Source organism: Colletotrichum chrysophilum (genome assembly GCF_026319265.1).
Source record: "Colletotrichum chrysophilum strain AFK26 chromosome Unknown scaffold_25, whole genome shotgun sequence".
NCBI classification, from domain to species: domain Eukaryota; kingdom Fungi; phylum Ascomycota; class Sordariomycetes; order Glomerellales; family Glomerellaceae; genus Colletotrichum; species Colletotrichum chrysophilum.
The window spans coordinates 120,146-141,520 of NW_026517312.1; the positions used below are offsets into that span (position 1 = coordinate 120,146).

Genomic DNA, 21,375 nt, shown 5'->3' on the forward strand with positions numbered 1-21,375 from the left:
CCGAGGTTGGATTCTAAGACAACGGGCCAGACTAACATCTGCCATCTGCCATTTGGCACACACCCACGAGGCATATCGCGGCGGGCAGCAAAGCGACGGAGAAAGAACTAACAGAAGAGATCATGACGGTCGCCGATTTAGAGTTGGGCCTCGTTTCCCCAAGCGCGAACCGTCTGGGGAACGGGGGTGTCGCAGAGACTCTTCAGATCTGTCAAGCTAAAATCGAATCAGCCTTCTGGGACCGTTTGGCGAAATGAACCCGCCGATGGCATGGCATGGCTTCTTCGCATCGCATCGCATCCGCATCCCGCCGTGTTGGTTGGTGCCAGTGGCCGTTGCAGCCTTGGACCGGTCACGAGGGGTGGAGAGTCAGCAAAGATCGGACGACGTCGACAGACATGTGCTTGACATGATCCGACATCAGGGCACTTTACGCTCTAAGCACCGAAAAAGCATGAGATGACTTTGCAGGATTCTCGAAAACTGCCAAACTCCAGGAAACGCCGCCGTCCCCTTTTGGTGGATGCATCTGCATGAAGGCTGAATCTGGAAATCAATTTGGCATGGGCTGGTTTGCTCCATCTCAGACCATGCTCTCTCTCCCCTCCTGCATCGTCATCTTCGGTCTCCTGGACTGGGGGATGAAGAGATGCGCTCCACGGCAATACTCCGTGTAATAATAGCAAGGCAGACGCCAGGCCGGTGAGGTGTTCGTGGCCCCTGTAGACTGCTGGAAGAAGGATCAAGGACACGGACAAATCACGTCCGACGATTCGCTCTCGGGTCTTGCAACCTGCCCGCCGTCCCGGCCATCACTTGGCCCCGAGGCGATGACTCTCTTTCCCCTCCTTCTTGACCGTCGCCCAGTCCGACGCTTTCTTATCCCATCGAAACCTCCTGTCAGATCTGCTGCTGTTCTCCCGTCACCCACGGCCCAATACGACCTGCTATCTACCTACTTTCAACGTCCAGCCAGTGCCGCTCGTCCCTTTCCCCTCACTCTAGGCCACTCATCCAGCCACCAACGGCCCTGTCCTTGGATCTGCTCTCCGCAGTGGTCCGCTTATCGGTGGAAGGGAGCCAACGGGCGACGCCGCAAAGGAAGAAAACGACGCAGTCCATGGATGCGTTCTGGGCCGCCGGTGGGGACTGACACGAGCGACCAACTGCACAGGCCATTCTCGGTCCTCCTCCGGCAGAGACCGGCCGGCACGGCGCCTCGCTTTTCTAGAGTGCTACCCAGATTGCCAGAGCTGAGAGCGTGCCTTGCTCTCGCCGCAGGAACTCATGTATGGAATGGAAGCATGTGCATGGGGCGGACGCTGTGCCGATGGAATAATTGGACCATCTTCCTACGTATGCACCGTACTCGGCCCCTCAGTCTGCAACGGGAGGAGATGCGGTATCCAGTGATTTCCAGTCCACTAATAACGACGAGCCTCTCACGAGACTCTGGGGTAAATTTTAGCGAAAGTGAACAGCCTCACACGACTGCTCGCTCTGCACCGACCACTCGTCCCGTCCTGTTCAACGCCCAAAACATGACAAACACGCCAACGCCGACGCCTCCTTGCGGAAAGGGTGTCAGTCATTGGCCAACCCCTCAGCGCCTGCTGAACCAAGGAAGAGCCTGTCTGCTACGGTTGTGTCGACGGAAGCTCAGCTTGCCAGCGCCAAAAAAGCCAGCTTTCTGCTCCACTCCCGGAAGGGGAAAGTCTGTCGTCATCCTGGGATACCGCTGACTTCGCAAAGACAACAACAGCCCATGACAACAACTCCCTCGTTGCGCCGCAGCAACAAATCGCAGATGGAGACGTGTCGATATCGCTCCAAATTTGCTGAATCTATCCAGGAGGTGAAGTCGGGCCAGACGCTGTCGCTTGCCGTTCTCGCTGCCTTCGTCTTCGGCCCGAGGAGGACAGTCTAGGTTGGGTTGGGTTGGCTGACATCTGTGGTCTTACCTCACCAACGTATCCTGTGTCCATGCTGGATTGGCCAAACTCACTCAAGATAGCAGGAAGATCCAGGTCGAGGTATCGTTTGGACGGGCAGTGTCGGCTCCGCATTTCACCTTCAGTCTTTTTCTACCTTAGTCCCACGGTTGGGAAGGACCTTCCACTACCCGAGTTGCCATATCCTCTTAACTTGAACCATCCACAATGGGCGTTGCTTCCTCCGTCCTGGGTAAAACATTCCTCAAAGCGGCCGCCACCTAACCCCCAAAGTAGGTGGTTTCCTACGGTATCTAGCTTTTAGCCTCCGGACTCTCCCTCTGGCATCGTTTTCCCGACAACATCATCTCATTCTACGACAAAAATTTCGCCTTTATCAAAACCCCCAGACATCGCTTCACTGCCTTCTTATCTATCTATCACTACCACGACTACTATCGCGATGGTACTCCCATTCGCCAACCGCCCGCCGTTCTCGTTTGAGTTGACCAGTGCCAGAGATACTAAGTATATTGGCCACTGGCTATATATCGACTATGTCGCTGAGGGGGCTGCGAACGTCGTTTTCAAAGCCCACTTGCCACCATATGCCGGAAAGCCCGACCCACGCGACAAGACCGATGAAGATCTCCTCAATAGTAAGTTATGGGAACCGTTGCCTCTGCTCGCTTGTCATTGACTTATTCACAGAACTTCTCTTGAGAGTGCCAAAGGCACCCAAAGATCCCAACAAGCCGTACCTGCATGCAGGCTTGCAGTTAAGCTACCTCCAGAAGTTCATTCTGCCAATTTTCGACAGCCGGAATGACCTAGTTGTTGCGCACAGACTGGGGAAAGGCAACAAAGACATCATCATGAATATGGTGAACCATCTGAAGGCTTTGGATACCATTCCTCCCCCCAGACGGCCTGCCAAGTTTCGAGGGGACACAATCGAACCGGGTGAAGAATGTTTTGTCGCATTAGTTGAAGACATGCGACCGAGACCGGGTGAGCGCGCTGTCGAATTCAAGCCCAAGTGGCTGGCTCAGTCGCCGTCAGCACCCCCGAAAGCCAATACCTGCCGGTGTTGTGCTCTCGCATCCAAGAAGTATTACGACGCCAACAACCCCCAAACCGCGGCCAATAAACCCAGTCACAAGGTGGAGGGAGGTGAGAAGACCAGCGATGACAAGGGCAAGGGCAAGGCCAAAGCCAAGATCGATTCTCCAATCAAGGAGCAGCGGCTGAGCCCGGACAACTACCCCTGCCCTCTCTGGCTCGACCCTGAGAGAGAAACACCTCCAGGCAAAAAATCCATCCGCGCTGCGGCAATCAAGAAGATCTTCAAGGACGATGAGAATTATGCTCGTCTGTACGAGCTCCTGAAGCAAAAACCCACACTCAAGTTGTTGAAACAACATCAACTCTCCAAAGATCCACTCGGTCCTCTCAGAAGAGCAAAAAACATTACCGACGTCGATTATGGCATAACCATGACGTTGAGGGACTGTTCTCTTTTCGTGCGATACCGTATGAAGAAAGAAAAGAAGAAAGACGGCACCGTGAAGGAATTGAAGGAAGTGGATGATGCGTCTTTCGAAGCAAAGCTGGCTGACCTGGACTGGAAGAACATTGAGTGGAAATTTGACGAGTGGCGCGCAAAGGAGCTCGCCCTCGTCGAAGGGGAGTGGTATACTGGCCGTGGCCAGATGAGGAACTGCGCGCTCTGGAACTGAGGAGCTCGACACTCCGGAGCCCTCTCCTCTGTAAAACAGTGTATAATTAGCAAGTACAACAGTGTAATTTAATTCAGACGCAAAGGCCGATGCGGCCCGTACACATCCTTGATGAGGAGAAGAGACTGATTGTGATGCCATGATATCTCTGGGACAACCAGCAAGCCCCATAGATTAAGCTCAATTGCAAACTTCACACAAGGACCATCGCGTGTTGATCTGATTAAATAAATTAAAATTGCCCACCTCGCACCCGGTCGGATCCAGCGGCATGACAACAAAATTGACTCGCGCGAGCAAAACAACAAAAGCCGAACCATGAAGTAGAAATCATCATCAACGTCGCATTCTTCATGCCATATCACCAGCAAGCGACACGCACATCGACATGCGCTCCGCACGAGTAGACGTCAAAGCCGCGCTGGCCGCGTACCGCTCGCACGTGGCATCCCGCAACCGCCAGGTCCTGGAGGTCTACGTGCCCTTCATCGCGGCTGCGGAAACGGACCTCGACGACGGCGAGGACCTGGACCGGCTCCGGATGGAGAGCCTGCGGGGCTTGCTGTCTGCGGACGAAGACTGCTTCGCGGAGCTGGGGATCTCGACGCCGGGGGATGTGCTGGACAGGTATGATGCGCTGGTGCCGCGGTTGGGGCTCGACGGGGTTACGTCGCCGCAGGCGCGGGAGGGGATGAGGAGCAAGATGTGGGGGGAGTATTTTGACGTCGTGCTGAGGGAGCTGAGGCGGACGTGTCTGGAGGAGGTGTGGGAGAGCATTGGCGTGCCTGAGGAGCTTCGAGTCCTGGCGGAGGAGGTTGATGCGGTGGACGTGCCTGGGCTCGCGAAGGACCGGACTGCGTTCTTCTGGTGGGGATTAAGGGACAGGCTTTGGGGGACGGCGGCGGCGGGGAGGGAGTTTGAGCGCAGGACGGCGGAGAGGGTGATGATGCCGACGGAGGCGAAGCAGATGAGCGGGCTGGGGCCCGGATGGGAGGTTGCTGGCGGGTGGGAGCTCGGGGAGGGGAGGGAGGAGGGGTGGTTTTGTGCTGTGTATTGCAGACGGGCTGGGGATGAGGGTGGTTGGAGGTGGAGGTATACCTTTGTGTCGCAGTGGGATTACTCTTCACGGGTGTTTGGATCGGTGGCGGAGTTCTTGGGATGGTATTGCACGTTTAATGAAGGAGAGTTGCCGAGGGCAGAGGAGTTGAACGCGGATGACATCTTGGCTGGTCTGTTCTGATTTTGGCACTTCATCCTAGGTGTTCGTAATGTTTTATACCCGAAAGGAGTCGTTGCTCCTTGGTGTAAGAATATGTTTCTATGTTGATATCAACAATCGTGATCTGTCATGCTATATGTGTATCCCGAAAACTCCGTCCCAATTCAACAATGCATTAACCAAGTACGCCATAGTATCTCCTAAATGCCAGCCGCCGAGAAGCTGAGGAGACTGCCCGTCGTCAGGCCAGCCACCAGACATAATCCCATGAATCCTCCCGTGGCCTCGCGCTCGCCGTCCTCGACCCATTCGCCGGCCGCCATCATGCAGCTCGAGCCGAGCCAGCCGTTGGTCAGACCGAAGAAGAACTGAACGACGACGAGGTAGAAGAAGTCGCTGCTGATCACCGCACCACGGCCGCCAATGTTGCAGAGGAGGTACAGTGGCAGAAACCCTAGGCGGGCGAGACTCACGCCAAAGAGGGCCGCGGGGCGATGGCGCAGGGAGAATGGTAGGATGGTGGCCATGCGTCCGGAGAGATCTCCCAAGTTCCATGCGAAGAAGGCGAGGGGAATGAAGGCGGCCGGACGGAAAAGAGCGCCCGCGGGGGACTTCTCGTCGCCCGGGTACCTAACGGAGAGAATCTTGCCCGTGAAGACAGGGAAGAACATTGCGACGGAGAAGCACATGAAGATTGCGCCGGCAAGCCAGTGGAGCTTCTTGAGCAGCTGGAAGGGGGAGACGACCTTGCGGGCGGCGCGCTCGGCTTCCTGCACGGAGTTGAGGGACTCGGCCATGTTTTCGACCATGCGGGCTTCGATGATGTGGTTGTGGCGGCGGACGAGGGGGACGAAGGCAACGAGGGCAGAGACTGAGACGGCCACGGCGGCGAGAAAGTAGACAAAGGCCGAGGAGCTGGACGCCTGGATCGCGTCTGTCTCGTTGGCGCTGTCCTTTTCTGGTACCGCAAGGACGGTTATGACTTGCGCGATCGGGGGCAGCACGCCTGCAACACCTTGGCCGGCCATGAGGGCCTGCATGTACTCCGGACGGTTGAAGGAGGCAGCGAAAGCGAAGGCGCCGTTTTGGATGAGGCCTGTGGCCCAGGAGCTGGACGCTACCATGAAGAGGATGAAGGCGAGGTAGGCGCCCGGGGTGACGTCGAGGAACATCGACGTGGAGGCCGTAAGAAGGGAGAAGATTCCCGTGTTGAGGACCAGGGCGAGGTTGATACGGAAGGGGTATGAGGCGGTATATTGGATGTTCGTGAGAATGAGCATCGCGGTGAGGTTGGTCAAGGTCGATACGGTGAGGATCGCAGACTGGAAGTTCTGTTGGATCCAAACGTCGGACTGAAAGCGGACCTGGAAGTAGGGAGCGGCGGCGAGAAACATGTTCCTGTGGACCGTTAGAGTGCTGTTCTGGACACTATTCAGAAGACGAGCGGAGGATGCCGTACCATGCCCACAACATCGCCATACCCAGCCAGGCGAACATCAAGTACTCTGTCCATGAGAAGGGCACCTCTTCTTGACCCTCCAACAACGCAGAGCCCTCGAGCTCGCGACCTTCCTCTGCTAAGGGCTCATATTCTTCGCGATCGGGCTTGCTGGACTTGCCCAGGTATTCTCGAATGCGGTCCATCATCACTGCTCGGCCCTGTCGGCTGTTTCGATGTCGGAGAACGAGTGTTCGAATAAGCTCGGCGTTTGGGTATGGCGAGGAGCTTCGAGTCGCCGGCAGTAGAGTGCTAGATCAGATTTGACCTGTCTGTGCTGGAAGAGCAACGGAGCGTTACGTTTCGATGTCGAAGGAAGTCAGGTCGCGCCCGGCGCCGAGGTTCGGGGTTGTCGCCGTTGACCCAGTCAATGCCCCATCCGTCGCTCGTCCAGGTGCGGATCGGTCGGCCACTCAGTATTCCTTGACAATAGACGGACTCAGGTCCAGATGCGTTGGGCACGAGGACAAGCGGGTTCCGTTGGGTAGGCGTGTGTTGTCTTGAGGTCGGAGACAAGCAATCATGTGCCGTGTTCACTAGATCGTTCGTCGTCCACTCAGATGGGGAATGAAATCGATGACCACGCGCCGTGCAGCTAGACTGGGGTACGGGTTGGTCGGGCGTGGGGGGCTGGTTGATTACCTCAGCATGATCTTGCTGTAGCCTAACGGGTGCATGCAGAAGCACCTGGAGATCTGACAAGCCTCACCCCTGGAAGGATCTCAATCTTAATTTACTCGAACGAACTGCTGTTCACGTCGTTCCTCAACGAAATCCTGACCAGTTTAGTCGACGAATTTCAGTTGCCCTGCACCAAACTGCGGGCTTGAGACAACCGAATTCGAATTTCTTTGGGTTGATTGCTTCCGATTGACACGCAGTTCAGGGTTTGGTAAACGAGTCTCGTCAGTGTGGGAGACTCATCCGTGTCGTCGTACCAAATCCGAAGTTGAGCGGGCCACAAGGAGCTTCATCTCACTTCAAACCTTCAAGCATGATATTCATTATCGTGGATGCGATGTGCTCAAAGTTGCTGCCAAATCAATGCCGAGTGCTTCACATAGTACATGGGTTGCTTTGCTGATTTAGGCTACGTACTAGTCATCTAGGATAAGTGCCACTTGCTGGAGCTCGGAAATTTAATTGAAGCTTAATCCAAGAGACGGACCACATTCTTTGTGCCCATGGCGCTGTACTCCCCGTACTGAAATGGCTTGAGGTCATGTTTAAAACTCCAGTGACGACGATAACGACTGTGATGGAGACGACGATGATAGTAGAGACGATGTTGGAGATGAGAATAGAGCCTGCAGGAAATAGATGCCATAGCATACCTAGTAAATATAGGAGATCTCCAACTGTTTCCACGTCTATGCTCCTGCGCCTGGATCCGCTAGAAACGCGGACATCGCAGGTAGGAGCAACCTGCTGGCCTCCATGCTATCCTGCCGTACGTGAGCACACCCGGTAGGGTTTATCTTTGTCTCCCGTCTCGTGCTCTTCACCCAAGCCCGCAAGGCCTAGTGGTCTAGTGGTTAACGACTCGTCCCGTTGATTCAGAACTTGGTAGAAATTCATACTGACGTCCTCTAGAATTTCGTAGGGTAGCGGTTCGATTCCGCTCCTGAGCTTTTTATTTCATTTTATCTTTCAGGCTCGTCTCTTGCGCGATTTCTATCCTCTGCTCCCTGAGCTTCTCGTATGCAGGATATGCGTGCACAAGACCTGGCGATGGTCTCGGTGAGCACTGTCGAATGTTCCATCACCAGCTTCACCTTAATCCCAAACTGGCAGCAGGCTCCAGGAGGCCCATTCTGCGACCTACACGTGATAGTTAAGCGATGCAATGCAAGTATGTTTTGCATATTTGCGATATCTCAATAGCAATTTGGCTCCGCTTCGAGTTTTTAACGCACCAAAGTGCCTTCCACGTGATGCTCTTTTGATGCGACGCAGGTATGTCGTGCATTATTTTTTTGACCGCCATCTCAGTGTACTCATTCTGAGGCGTCACCGACCCGCTCACCGAGAAAATCAATTACTCAAACCGTTAGCTGCTTCGAGTATCGAAAATGAGGCGAAATGGGCATATTTGGTCGTAAGAAAAGCAACCGCAAGCCTCACGTTAGGTATGCGTCAGACAGCCCCCAACCCCACGGAGCTTTTCTTCTTCCCTACGTAGCACACGGATGCTATGCACTGGCTCCCGAAACCCAGATAAGACCAGTACCGCAGTAATATCGGAGGGTTACAGCGGAAAGCTTGACTTTGCTTTAATTCTTCTCGGATCAACAGAGCCAATACGTATGTGCTCCCAATCTACGAGGTAAAAACTCCCGATGTAGTGGTCGCGGACGTTTTACGGTACCAACGCATCCACACTTCCTCGAATCTGTAATTGCCGTTGAAGAGAGAATATGTGCAGAGACATGTCTCTCGACATCCAGCCACAATATCTAATTTGCGCAAAGTGTTTTGGCCAAGAACTTGATGGGCCAAGACCAGCAGCTGCATATTTGTAGCGACATACATAAGCAGGCTGGGTATATAGATAATCAGATCATGCGTGAGTTTGAATAGCGAATAAGAAATCCCCAGCCGTCTTTCTGCATGTCATTTTCTGGATTAGCTTAATTTAGGAAGCACATCCATTGTGTAGTTGCGGGCGAGATTCCGGCAGGCTGGGTGTGTTGTTGATTGCCTTGCTAAAGAAGGTCGATATGGCCCTTTGGCCGATGTCTCAACGCTACATGGCAAGATGCATTCCACTAACCTTACCGAGTAGAACTCGACCAAATCAAGCTTTCGTAGATGGGACTCGTGTCATTCCCAAAGGGATCCTGAGTCTGTGATGATCTAGACCAGAACTCTGGGTGGCTAGTGGTGTCCAATTACGACCCCTGTCGCTCTTGGCACGACGCCACTGGACGGATGAACGCGTTCCAATCTGGGCGCTCTTCAGGCGATCTTTTAGGGGCATGTCAATCGCAGACCTGCCAACCTAGCGTCCGCCCGGCCCAGAAGCGAGCTGGAAGGTTAGGTGGCAGCAGCACCTCCAGGACCACAGCAATACCTCCACTAGCACTTGAGCAATAGGACAGACTCATCCAGCTTGTCACACCAACGTCAACGCATACGCGGCTGCAGTTTTTGGCGCAACGTCTTTTCTTCTTCATGCGATGAGGCATTGATTTGTCTGTCTTACCTCCCCTCCCACCTTCGCTTCCAACGGCGCAGTCCTTCCTGCGCACAACTTCCCCGAAGTCAGTCGGAATAGCCTCGACGTAGCCCGCTGCGAGGGGCAGGCTACATCATCACCATGCGCCGTCGCCAATGGACGGCCCTTGGCCTCGTCGCCTTCGTTACCATCTGTCTATTCTCACTATTCAGATTGCCGCCAGACCAGCGACCGATATCGACGTCACCCCTCTCCAACAACCCTCCTCCACCCGCGCCAGAAGCTGCGAAGCCACCACCCGTTGACGATGGACCTGGCTACCTGGGCCCCCCTCCCGATAGACGGCCCAAGCCGGCGACAGGCACTGCCTCGCACCCGATGTGGCACCTCATGACCGACGCCGAGAAGGACTTCCAGACGACGCTCAAGAGGCAGTCCAAGACCCTCGAGGATGCCGTCGCCGAGTACAAGAGACGTTATGGCATCCCGCCGCCGCCCAACTTCGACAAGTGGTTCGAATTCGCAAAGGCCAACGGCGTTCAGCTCATTGACGAATTCGACATGATACATGAGATGCTCACGCCCTTCTGGGGGCTGAAGCCGAAAACGATACGGGAGCGTGCGAGAGAAGCCCTTGGCTTCGACAACAAGCTGTTGGGCCTGCTGATTCGCGACCACAAGACATCGCACATCCAGGGTGGACAGGACTGGCAGCGCGAGGCAACCGCAGGCATGATTGAGAAGTTCATCCAGTGGCTGCCCAGCATGGACCTAGCCTTCAACATCCACGACGAGCCGCGCGTTGTGGTGCCACATGAAGACTTGGCTCGCCTCGTCAAGAGGGCCAAGGATGTGAACATGCCCAAGGCGAACTCATCCCCGAACCCGTCCAACACCTTCACAAAGCGACACGGAGACCTGAGTGAAGGCAAGATCATTGAGGAGTATAAGCGCACCCGGTTCAACGTCTTCGCCCACCAGCCGACTTGGACTCACTCCCGCATGTCATGCCCGCCCGACAGCCCCTCGCGCGGTCTCGAAGAGGACGAACTGTCAGACGACCTGAGCAAGTACGGCGTCAGTGAGCTCGGCTTCATTTACAACATCACTGCCATGTCAGACATCTGTCTCTCCCCTTCGCTGGGTGAGACGTTCGGCTTCTTCGACCGGCCCAACGCCTACAACATCGTCCACGACTTGTTCCCCATCTTCTCCCAGTCAAAGATCTCCTCCTACAACGATATTTTGTATCCGTCTCCGTGGTACTGGTACAAAAAGGTCGCCTACGATGAGTCCAAGGATATGCCATGGGAGCAGAAGGAAGACCGCCTCTACTGGCGCGGCTCAACCACAGGTGGCTTCTCTCGCAACGGCGGTTGGCGCCGGCAGCACCGTCAGCACTTTGTTCAAAAGATCAACGCCGCCGACCAGGCAAAGGTCTACATCAACCGCGGCGACGAGAAGAACCCCAAGTGGGAGGTGAAGCAGGTCCCCCGCGGCGACTACCGCGACATCATCGACGTCTACTTCTCCCACGTCGGCCAATGTGACCCCGGCGACTGCGACGCCCAGAAGGAATTCTTCAAGATCCAGGGCCACGCCGAGCAGCAGGATGCCTGGAAGTACAAGTACCTCCTCGACATGGACGGCAACGCCTTCTCGGGCCGTTTCTACGCCTTCCTGCAGTCCAAATCTCTCACCTTCAAGCTCGCCATCTTCCGCGAGTGGCATTTCGAGTGGCTGCGTCCCTGGGCGCATTACATCCCCATGAGCCTGCAGGGCGACGATTGGCTCGAAGCGGTGCGTTTCTTTGGAGACGGCGCCTTGGGACGCAATGAGGCGGAGCGCATGGCCATCAGCAGTAGCGACTGGGCGAACAAGGTTCTTCGCAAGGAGGACATGGAGGTTTGGTTCTTCCGCCTCTTGTTAGAGTCAGTTTCGCCCCTACCCATCTCTTACTCACACCCACGCCATTCCCATCATGCTGACTTACTCATCACAGATACGGCCGCGTCACCGACGACCAAAGAGACACGATTGGTTTCTCAGCAGGAGGGGTTCCGCCGCTGCCAGCGTAGAAGTCTGTTTTGGCCTTGCTCTCTTGTCATTTTCTGTAGTGTTTTTTTTTCATGGGCAACCCCCTAAAAACGGAGTTCGGTGGTATATGAAACGGGGTAATGAAAGTCGTTACTGTAGAGGGCAACGTCCAACTATACCAGAAAGGCAAAGAGGGAAATTTGCTTGCTTGTGTTTTTTTCTCATGTTGCTCCGTATCCTTTTTGGCACCTTTCTGTTCCTTCCAAGAAAATTGTATGATGAAATGGCGGGAACGAGGTAGAAAACCCACCCTCATGTTTTATAAACCCACCCAACGGATAGACATTACAAAACCTAATCATGTCATGACGCGGCACTTGGGTTCAAAGCACTGATTACGATAGTGATGATACTGCTCGACATTTTTCTCATTTCCTGTTGTCCGGTCCCTCGTCTACTTGCCATTTTTTAACTCCGCTTCACAAACTGCGCAGACTTGGCCCTTTAAGGAACTGAATGGTATTACAACACGCCCGTCCAGTCGAGCTGTGTCTGATCGCTTAGGTCATGAATCCTCAAATCCAATGGTGTCTCATGCCTTTCATGCTTTTTACCCCCTAATCGTCATCCTCTTCATCGCCGTCAGCATCCCTCTCAGGGCTGGGCGATGGAAGGGCAGCTTCCTCGCCATTGCCCTCGGCTCCTTCAGGTTCCTGGACCTCCTCCACGAAGCCAATCGGCTTCTCACGGTATCGCTTCATGTTCTCCGCGGTCGTACCCTTGGGGTCGCAGACGGAAATCTCAACTTCGTTGACGACCTGGGTGTCGTCCTCCACCTGGGTGAGAGTGCGTGCAATGTTCTTGGCACGTTGAGGGCGGATTTGGGTGCGTTGGATAACAGGGTAGTAGTAGGCGGCCTTCTGCCGGGTGCTGGTCGGCTCGTCGTTGAAGGCAAGGATGAGCTCCTCGTCGTACTTGGTGTTGTGGTCCAGCTCCGTTTCTTTGGTTGTCTCGTAGGCACGGAGACGCGAGAACTTGAAGCAACCGTCGGTGCCTTCGCTCTTATGTGTGTACAGAGAATCGTCGTCCTTATCGGGGTTCTCTGGATCAAATTTGGAGCGGAAGTTCTCAGCTGTGGAAACTGATGCGGGCAAGAAGAAGCTGTAGTCCATGAGGTTCTGGGGCTTGGGGTTGCGGGCGGGGTCGCGCTCGTGAGCCTCGACGGCGGCTTGGAATGCATCGTTCTCTTCACGGCTTCTGTCGAGGGGTCGCAGTAGACCGCTGAGGAGGCGGCGGTCGTACTTGTTGCCGCTCGCGACAGGGTTGGTGAGGAGCTTGACGGTGACGTAGGCGCCGGAGTCGGGGAGCGCGTCGTGATCGGGAAGGAGCTGGTGGGATGACATGAGGCGGACGTTGGGCTTGCTCGGGTGGCGATGACGGGTCGGGTTGCTGATGAAGCGCTCGGCGCTCTCGAAGCTCTTTTCGATCTTGCGTCTGATGGCAGCGGGAGAGTCCTTGTCAGGCTCCGGCGAGCGGCGCTTCTCGGGACGCTTGAGCTTGGGGTTTATAAAGGCGCCGGTCGCACCGGCAGCACCCTTTCGGGGCATCACGGAGGAGATGTATTCGGTTCTGCGAAGGAAAGAGACCGAGGCTTCGGTGCTGCTCTTGGCTCTGCCTAGTGTGGACAGCGGTCTGAGGAGTGGTCGATCATGGGGATGGACTTGAGGAGGGTGTGAAGGTGCTTGAATTGCTTCGAGAATGTCAGAAGGGCACTCGTGGAAGCGATCGTTCAGTTCACTCACAGCTCTCGTCTCCGTCGAAGATACCTGGCATGCCAACCAGGTCCAGGGGCATACCCAGTTCCGCGTCGACCTCGATGTTCAACGGCTGCTCTCTGGCAAGACGCGATGCGAAGCCGGGCGTCGTATACTGGCCGCTGGCGAGACCAGTGTTGGGAATGTCGAGCAGCTTCGGCGGATTGGGGGGCGGCGGTAGGGCATTGGAGTATCTGATTCTGGCGATGAAATCCTGATGGATCATGCGCTCGCCGCCGCGAGGCGCAGAGGAAGACATTTTGACGGTTGTTCAAAGCTCAGCCGGAATGCGAAATGTGCTCTCGTATCGAATTGAAGTGTTGGGGGTTGAATGGTGAGCTTGGTTGATTAGCGGAGGAGCGAAGTCGCGGTCGCGTTGACGGTTCGGGAGGAAGGTGCATCTGGCCCGGAAAAGTTCCACGAGGCTGAGCTGGGGGCACCTACCTCAAATTGCGCCAACGCCCGGACCCAACCCCAACCAGGCCTTATCGACTTATCGGATGGACGCCCAGCAAACAGCTCGCAGTGGGAAATAGGCGACAACTATGAAGGGCAATAGACACTTTTTGTGTCTGTCTTATTACAATACGTAGTGTATGAGATGAACGATTCCCAAAGCAAGTCCATCATTCATCAATGGCGCAATGACTCCCGACCGAAGAGGAGCGCTTCCTCGTGCGCCCTGCGTAGTTCGCCGTCGCAAGCATGCACTCATATCGACGCCAGTTCTATACGTACAATTCCCCCCGTCGTCACCGTCGTTGCTGTCCAGGCTCATCATGGATGATTCTGCATCCTCGTATCTGCCTTCTCATTCTGTCTATTCCGCGTGCCTAGACTTACACCTGCCAACGCCGCATTTAAGAGCGTGGCACCTGCATTTGCTCTACCGGTAGCGCCCACTAAACCTCCCCTACGAGTTGTTCTTGGCGGCGTAGTTCTTCTTGCCAAAAGTGAAGGGGACGTAGCGGTACTTGATCATGTGCTGGATCTGCTTGCGCACTAGAGAGGGGTCTGGTCAGCTTTGCGCCAAGGTTATTTTGAGAGGGAGGAGACACGTACTCGTCAGGAAGAACAGGATGAACCAGTACATAACCAGAACGGGCCAGAAGACGGGGACGTTGAAGATCTCCCACCAACTGCAGAAGAAGGCGATGAGGATGGCGCGGGTGGCCCAGTACCAGAACTTGAACTCGGGAAGACGGCGGATAAAAGGCTTGAACTCCTCGTCCTGCTTGGTGGGGAGAATACCGACGCCTCCGTCTTCCATCTCATTGTCAAGCGCGTCGTTGGAAGGATCGAACTTGGGCTGGAGGAAGGCTAGGAAGAGGTTGAGGAGGTAGATGCCGAGAGCGTATGCGACAATGTACCAGCCTTGCGCGACGAAGACGCGGGCGAAGAAGACAAGGAGGCAGACGCCGGTACCGACCCATCTGTAGAGGACAAAGGGCGTTGACTGATCGAGGAGTGCTTGGTATTGCTGCGCGAAGGTTAGCTACTTGGTTGGGGAAACCGCGAGGCTCGGGGCGGGCGTGCGTACTCTCTGGATCTTGGAGGTATGCGTAGTAACGGAGGAGAAAGGGGTCTGTTCCGGCTCCATGGTGTCCATCTTGGGCAGCTTGTCGTGGGTATGACCAGCTTTGAATCCGAAGAATATGTGTTATTCCTGTTGTCGTGAGGGTTCGCCGATCAGAAGATGCGGTGCAGGTCGAGGAGGATGGTACTACGGGGGGAAAAATAGCTGGCGCAGTCGCGATCTGTCCGGACGAATTTTTGGGTTGACTGGCGGGATCTCAGGAATAGCAGGTAGGTTCAGCCACGTAAGGCTTGTTCCCTAACAGCATAGGTGCACCAGTGATTGCGCAAAGCAGGAGGCACCCAACAGCTTGGCCCGAATCTTACCCGGTGGTTTAGCAACTCGCTCCAGTGATTGGGTCCCCTGGAAAATGGCAGGAAAGGCCCAGAACGAGCCCCTGTGGCGCAGTCTCCCTCCAAGCACGACACTTGGAGGAGGAGCTTGGAACACGGGTGGAGCACATCTGAAGAAACGGGTCCTTTAACCAGGATGCTGCTCTCAGCGACGATAGCGACGATGGAGCCTGTGACGCGGGGGGGCCTGTCACAGTGCACAGTCCGTGCTCCCATTGCGACCGACTGTATCCTCGGCCCCGGGGCACGGAGAGCCGATGCTTTCCAGCCTGAGCTCTACCTACCTACCTACCAACCAAAGTACTCGTACCCAGGGAGAGCTTTGGGGAGCTCGAGCTTGACTTTGACCTCTTACATCACTGTCACCACTTATCTCGGCCCTCACCTTTAAATCCTTTCCAATTGAAGCTGCCTTTCTCCGATTACATCTTCCGTCCGACTCTCTTCCTGAGTAATCAGCGTGACCAGTGTCTTACCCAGCATAAACGTCCGAACGAGTTGACGGTCTCGTGGTTCATCTGTGTATCAAAGCTACGCCCGAAGCTCCGTCACCATGAACTCCTTCCGATACCTGCGGCCGATTGCCTCCCGATTGCAGGCCCCGACTCTGCCTAGGCTCACCCGTGGTTATGCCAGCGGTTCGTACGAATACATCCAGGTCTCGAACCCGAAGCCCGGCGTTGGACAAGGTGAGTGCCCGCTTAGCCAGCTACGTTTCGCCTGTTCGTGATGCTTACACAGGTTCACAACAGTCACATTGAACCGACCCAAGGCATTGAACGCTTTATGCACTCCTCTCATTCAAGAGCTGAATGATGCTCTGAGAGCATTCAACGAAGCAGATGACACTTCCGTCATCATCCTCACGGGCTCGCAAAAGGCCTTCGCTGCAGGAGCCGACATCAAGGAGATGGCACCCTTGACATTCTCGGAGGCGTACACCAAGTCCTTCATTGAATCTTGGTCGCTCCTCACCACTCAAGTCAAGAAGCCCATCATCGCAGCTGTCTCAGGCCACGCGCTCGGTGGAGGCTGTGAGCTGTCCATGATGTGCGACATTCTCTACTGCACCGAGAATGCCAACTTTGGCCAGCCCGAGATCAAGCTTGGTACCATTCCCGGTGCTGGAGGCAGTCAGCGACTGACCCGTGCCATTGGAAAGTCCAAGGCCATGGAGCTCATCCTGACCGGCAAGCCGTTCAGCGGTGCTGATGCCGCTCAGTGGGGCCTGGCAGCGAAGGCTTTCCCCTCATATGAGATCTTGATGGAGGAGACGCTCAAGACCGCCGAGACGATTGCCAGCTACTCCCGAGTAGCCATCAACGCGTGCAAGGAGGTGGTGAACAAGAGCCAGGACCTGCCGCTGAGGGATGGCGTTGAGTTTGAGAGAAGGGTGTTCCACAGCTTGTTCGGAAGCAATGACCAAAAGGTCGGCATGAAGGCCTTTGCGGAGAAGAAGAAGGCGGAATGGACGCACTCTTGAGAAGTCGGGCAGGAGATGATCAATGTATGAGAGACGCGTATGAATCTGAGGAAGACAAAATGTCGTGCAACCGTCCTAGTTCGGTTCTTGGGGAAATCCGTTCGCTGTACTCGAGCGGGATATGTAATGCGAGCACAGTCAGCGCGTCGCCGAGCGTGCTTGGCCTCGCTCCTCCGGATGGTCTTGTCATCCGCCTCGGACAGGAAGGGCGGCATGTCCTGTTTCTAGGCTTCTCCGTGGAGAAACAACCAAATTATCGTCGACGTTGACTTACATCTTCGAAACAGCCGCAACGGATGCCCATCGCGAAAGATACTTTTGCTTTGAGAGCGCTCACATGAACAGAAAGGCCCGCCAAAGTATGATGGTTTCGCAACACGAAATCGAGCCTGAAGTTTACCAGTCTCGAGCCCATTGAGTTCGTGTTCCCGTAAAGCTGCAGGGGGGTTACCTGTCTGAGAGATCTGGTGAAAGGGCTGCAGTGACCTCAGCTTACCTCTTAGACACGGCGGTAAGCAGGGATAAGGGAGCCGGGGCCAGCAGACGTGGGGTTGGGCTTCTATCCATCACAGGCGGTTTTCCGAGCTTTTTTTTTTCCTTTGGTGGTCCAGTGCTTGCAGCTGCGGGCACGGCGCGCCTAGCCTTTGCCTTTCAAGCCCGCCCCGCCACCGCAGCTCGCCAACGACCGCCAGCTAGTCTTAATACGAACCATGTCCCCTCAGGCGCATCTTGGGCAGTTCCACGTCTTCCCCAAGACATTGCCTTGGTGCCCGGCATTTTTGGGATCTCGTGGTGCTCCATGGATTCCTCAAAGCCTGCCCTCGACCTGGAGAAGGAGCTGACATGCTCTGTAAGTTGCCCGTCCTTGTCGTCTGATCCAAAGCCCCGTAGCGCCGCCCTAGAGCGGGAGTCTAAAGAGCCTGTGAGAGTGACAGCGGTGGAAAGTGGGAGGGGCACTTTAAATGCTTCTTTTTGCGCTGACCGATTCGTCTCTGCAGATCTGCACCGAGCTCCTCTACCAGCCCTTGACTCTTCTCGACTGCCTGCACACCTATTGCGGCGCATGTCTAAAGGACTGGTTTTCTTTTCAAGCCCAGCAGGCCGAAAACTCGCCAAACCCACCGTCACCAAGTTCCAACATCTTCACCTGCCCGTCATGCCGCGCGCGAGTGCGCGACACGAGGCACAATGCCACCGTCGCAACCCTCCTCGACATGTTCGTTGCGGCAAACCCCGACCGAAAGAGATCTGAGGCGGATATCGAGGAAATGGTCAAGAAGTACAAGCCGGGGGACAAGGTGCTCCCGCGCATACGCAGTCCAGAAAGAACGCCGGACGAGAGGCGGGCGGAAGAGGAAGAGCGGAGGTTAATAGAGGGTGTGCGGGAGTTGAGCCTGCGGGAGGCTGGGGTGGAAACCTCCTTGGCTCCGCGACACAGACGACGCCGGGAGGATAGCAGCTCTGGAGACGGCAGAACGCGCAGAAGTCGAGATCCTAGTCGCGACAGCCGTCAGAGTCACAGACACGAGGGCAGTAGACGACCCCGCACCGAAGAAGGCCGATCTCATGGAGACCAGCTGCAGCCCGACGCAAGGCCAAGTGAGCAGAGGAGAAGGCGGAGGAGTGAGTCAAGGCAACGTGAGGAGTCATCGGCGGAATCTCGACGTCGCCAAATTGAGCATCAGTCGTCGCTGAGGTCGTTGATCAGCTCCGGAGACTTGAGTGAGCGAGACATCGAGAGAGAGATTGAAGAGTTCGCAAGGCAGATCCAGGAGGAGGGCCTTCTCGATGGTCTCGACCTCGACAATATTGACCTCAGTCGAAATGACGACCTGAGCCGAAAGATCACGGAGGCCTACCGGCGCCGACAGAGGGAGCGGGAGCGGGCCAGAGGTGACAGGACGAGGAGGAGAGATACCGATGGGCAGTCGAGACACTCTCCTGACCGTGTTCAGGAAATTAGGGCAACTGCATCAGACAGCAGCAGGCCATCAAGCAGGCAGCGACCACACTCGAGATCGACGAGTGCCACAGGCGTCCCCGATGATCGCAGCCGACCCCCGCTCTCGCAAAGTGCGATGCACCTCGAAATCCGCCCAGAGGAGAGGCGAAGGAGACGTCGAACCTCTAGCGGCGGCCGTAGTGCGACCACGCCGGTTCCAGCTTCGCAGTCTGAAGTCCGCGTGGCTACACGTTCACAGACGGACCTTTCCACCACAACCCGTACACAGTTTGGCGATGCATCGGCGCCGAGGACAGTCTTTGGCGAAGCTAGAAGCTCCAGCACTCCCTCTGTGCCGACGACGCAGCCCCCTAGTGATTCCCCCACGTCCCGCGATCTTTCTTTCGCCGGCCGAGCACCAACCTCTGCGCTGGTATCTGCCAACTTTGCCCCCTCCCCGCCCATAGAGCCGTTATCACCTCGCATCCAGCGGCCAAACCGTCCGGCAGATCTGTCCATCATCAGCCAGACCCTCTCCAGTCCAGTCGGCCTGGGCATCGGCAGCCCAAACTCACCAGGACACCAACGCACACGCTCGCAGCTTTACCCCGAGCCGTCCATCGCATGTTCCCGGTGTGCCAAACAGCACATTGAGTACGACCTCCACTACAACTGCGGCATCTGTGCCAGTGGCAACTGGAATATCTGTCTCGAATGCTACCGTTCGGGCAAGGGCTGCTTGCATTGGTTCGGCTTCGGATACGGCGCGTGGGCGAAGTGGGAGAAGGCTCGCCAGGCCGGTCGTGAGGATCTACCCAGGCCTCACATGCTAACGGCAAACCGATATCTCCAACCCAAGATCATCCCTGGCGGAGCGGAGGGTAGGAGGACGCTTACGACTGAGGACCCGATCAAGCGCCTAGAGAGCGGCAACTTCTGTGCAAACTGCCTGTCATGGGCGAATGAGTGCTTCTGGCGTTGCGATTCGTGCAATCTGGGTGACTGGGGTTTCTGCAATAACTGCGTGAACCAGGGACGATCCTGCACTCACCCCCTTCTGCCATTGACATATCAGCCCCAGCAATCCCACACGCCGCCTGCGAGCCCGAGATCGCCAAAACCGCCTCATTCTTCGGCTGTCCTGACGGGGCCAAACATCCATAATATCGGCCCCTTCAAGCCTCTTACCTTCACAACACGCTGCGACGTATGCCAGGACCCCATCGTGCCTAGCCACAGCCGGTACCACTGCTTCACCTGCACCAGCTCCATCGAGCCAGACACCTACCCAGGCGACTACGACATATGCACCAATTGCTACGCCAACCTCGAAGCCCGCGGCCAAGTCAGCCCCGAAAACGGCCACGCCGGTTGGCGCCGCTGCCTCAACGGGCACCGCATGGTCGTCGTCGGCTTCCACGACGGACCCGGCGGGCAATATCGGCACGTCCTCGCCGACCTCGTAGGAGGCCGCGGGCTGCGAATGGAACAAGCCCCGGGCGACGACCCAGCGCACCACAAGTGGTGGTGGACCGAGGGCTCGCAGCGACGCGAGCGCTTCGTCACGACAGATGTGGCGGAGGATGCCCCGACGAGCGAGGGCCTGGCACTGGGGTTCCCGCCGGACGGGGGTACGGGGATGCGGGCCAACGCGGCGTGGGCTTGGTTCCCCAAGGCTGAGGATGAGCTAATGTTTCCCAAGGGTGCTGAGATTAGGGAGATTGAGGATGTTAATGGGGACTGGTTCTTTGGGGTCTACATGGGCGCCAAGGGGCTCTTCCCTTCGCCGTATGTGAGAAACTTGGAGCAGCACTGAGAAGACTGCGGCGGTTGGTGAAAGCAAGAGAATGATTATATAATGAGGTGAGGCGCCGTGATGAATGAGACGGCCGGGAGCATCAAAAGTGGCACATGTCCTGTGGACGCCACCATTTTCTCTATATAGGTGAAATGGATATCCAATCTATCAATATGAACAAAACTTAGCTCAGAAGTTTAAATGAGGCAGCTGAATAACCTAGAGAAGTCCAAAATGGAGGAGGACATGCGAAATAGGGAAGGAAGTCAAGAATACTAAAGTATGCATTCGACCGCTACGTCCTTACGTCTAAGTACTCCCTTAACGGGAGATGACGAGAATTGATGCTTCTGGTCAGCCAACTTCAGAGAGACAGATGGTCGCTGCTAAGTCAGTCAGCAGTGACTTTGTGTGTTGGTCAAGTGACTCTCTAACCTGTCTAGTATAGAGGACTCCTCAGGAACGCCGTATATTAGATGTGCTGCAGCAACAATCTCATGATCCATAGCATTACCCACTACCCATTACCCATTATCCATTAATATCCAGATGGGTATCCATTCTCAAACTTTGTCCCTACCCATGGGTATCCAACGGGTATTCAATATGTATCCATATTCATACAACCCATACAACACGGATATCCAGACCAAATCATACCTATACCCATACCCAGATCATACCCACAGATATCCAATCCATACCCATACCCAAATCATACCCATGGGTATCCAAAACATTCCCACATCTAAACCACATCCACATCTAGAATGTATCCGTCCCCGTGGGTACCCATAACCATCATCC

At 55.6% G+C, this 21,375-nt stretch overlaps 8 protein-coding genes across 8 annotated transcripts; 4 read left to right on the forward strand and 4 right to left on the reverse strand.

Annotated features, from left to right (window-relative positions):
* Positions 1 to 2,394: 2,394 nt before the first annotated feature.
* Positions 2,395 to 3,670, forward strand: COL26b_004192 (uncharacterized protein; the record flags this gene model as incomplete). The annotated part of the gene is made up of 2 exons (XM_053177073.1): positions 2,395 to 2,590; positions 2,643 to 3,670. 2 exons carry the CDS (start codon positions 2,395 to 2,397, stop codon positions 3,668 to 3,670), a joined length of 1,224 nt encoding a protein of 407 aa, XP_053038909.1.
* A 474-nt stretch (positions 3,671 to 4,144) lies between these two features.
* COL26b_004193 (uncharacterized protein) lies at positions 4,145 to 4,891 on the reverse strand (the record flags this gene model as incomplete). The annotated part of the gene is made up of 2 exons (XM_053177074.1): positions 4,145 to 4,646; positions 4,791 to 4,891. The coding sequence occupies 2 exons, from the start codon at positions 4,889 to 4,891 to the stop codon at positions 4,145 to 4,147; spliced, it is 603 nt and encodes a 200-aa protein (XP_053038910.1).
* Positions 4,892 to 5,089: 198 nt separating this feature from the next.
* Positions 5,090 to 6,533, reverse strand: COL26b_004194 (uncharacterized protein; the record flags this gene model as incomplete). Its single annotated transcript, XM_053177075.1, has 2 exons — positions 5,090 to 6,287; positions 6,349 to 6,533. 2 exons carry the CDS (start codon positions 6,531 to 6,533, stop codon positions 5,090 to 5,092), a joined length of 1,383 nt encoding a protein of 460 aa, XP_053038911.1.
* Positions 6,534 to 9,706: 3,173 nt separating this feature from the next.
* On the forward strand, positions 9,707 to 11,643 carry COL26b_004195 (uncharacterized protein; the record flags this gene model as incomplete). The annotated part of the gene is made up of 2 exons (XM_053177076.1): positions 9,707 to 11,496; positions 11,568 to 11,643. The coding sequence occupies 2 exons, from the start codon at positions 9,707 to 9,709 to the stop codon at positions 11,641 to 11,643; spliced, it is 1,866 nt and encodes a 621-aa protein (XP_053038912.1).
* Positions 11,644 to 12,219: 576 nt separating this feature from the next.
* Positions 12,220 to 13,675, reverse strand: COL26b_004196 (uncharacterized protein; the record flags this gene model as incomplete). The annotated part of the gene is made up of 2 exons (XM_053177077.1): positions 12,220 to 13,294; positions 13,401 to 13,675. The coding sequence occupies 2 exons, from the start codon at positions 13,673 to 13,675 to the stop codon at positions 12,220 to 12,222; spliced, it is 1,350 nt and encodes a 449-aa protein (XP_053038913.1).
* A 654-nt stretch (positions 13,676 to 14,329) lies between these two features.
* On the reverse strand, positions 14,330 to 15,025 carry COL26b_004197 (uncharacterized protein; the record flags this gene model as incomplete). Its single annotated transcript, XM_053177078.1, has 3 exons — positions 14,330 to 14,418; positions 14,479 to 14,896; positions 14,957 to 15,025. The coding sequence occupies 3 exons, from the start codon at positions 15,023 to 15,025 to the stop codon at positions 14,330 to 14,332; spliced, it is 576 nt and encodes a 191-aa protein (XP_053038914.1).
* An 873-nt stretch (positions 15,026 to 15,898) lies between these two features.
* COL26b_004198 (uncharacterized protein) lies at positions 15,899 to 16,828 on the forward strand (the record flags this gene model as incomplete). The annotated part of the gene is made up of 2 exons (XM_053177079.1): positions 15,899 to 16,034; positions 16,098 to 16,828. 2 exons carry the CDS (start codon positions 15,899 to 15,901, stop codon positions 16,826 to 16,828), a joined length of 867 nt encoding a protein of 288 aa, XP_053038915.1.
* A 799-nt stretch (positions 16,829 to 17,627) lies between these two features.
* On the forward strand, positions 17,628 to 20,586 carry COL26b_004199 (uncharacterized protein; the record flags this gene model as incomplete). Its single annotated transcript, XM_053177080.1, has 4 exons — positions 17,628 to 17,678; positions 17,827 to 18,205; positions 18,267 to 18,451; positions 18,514 to 20,586. The coding sequence occupies 4 exons, from the start codon at positions 17,628 to 17,630 to the stop codon at positions 20,584 to 20,586; spliced, it is 2,688 nt and encodes an 895-aa protein (XP_053038916.1).
* Between the last annotated feature and the right edge of the window lie 789 nt (positions 20,587 to 21,375).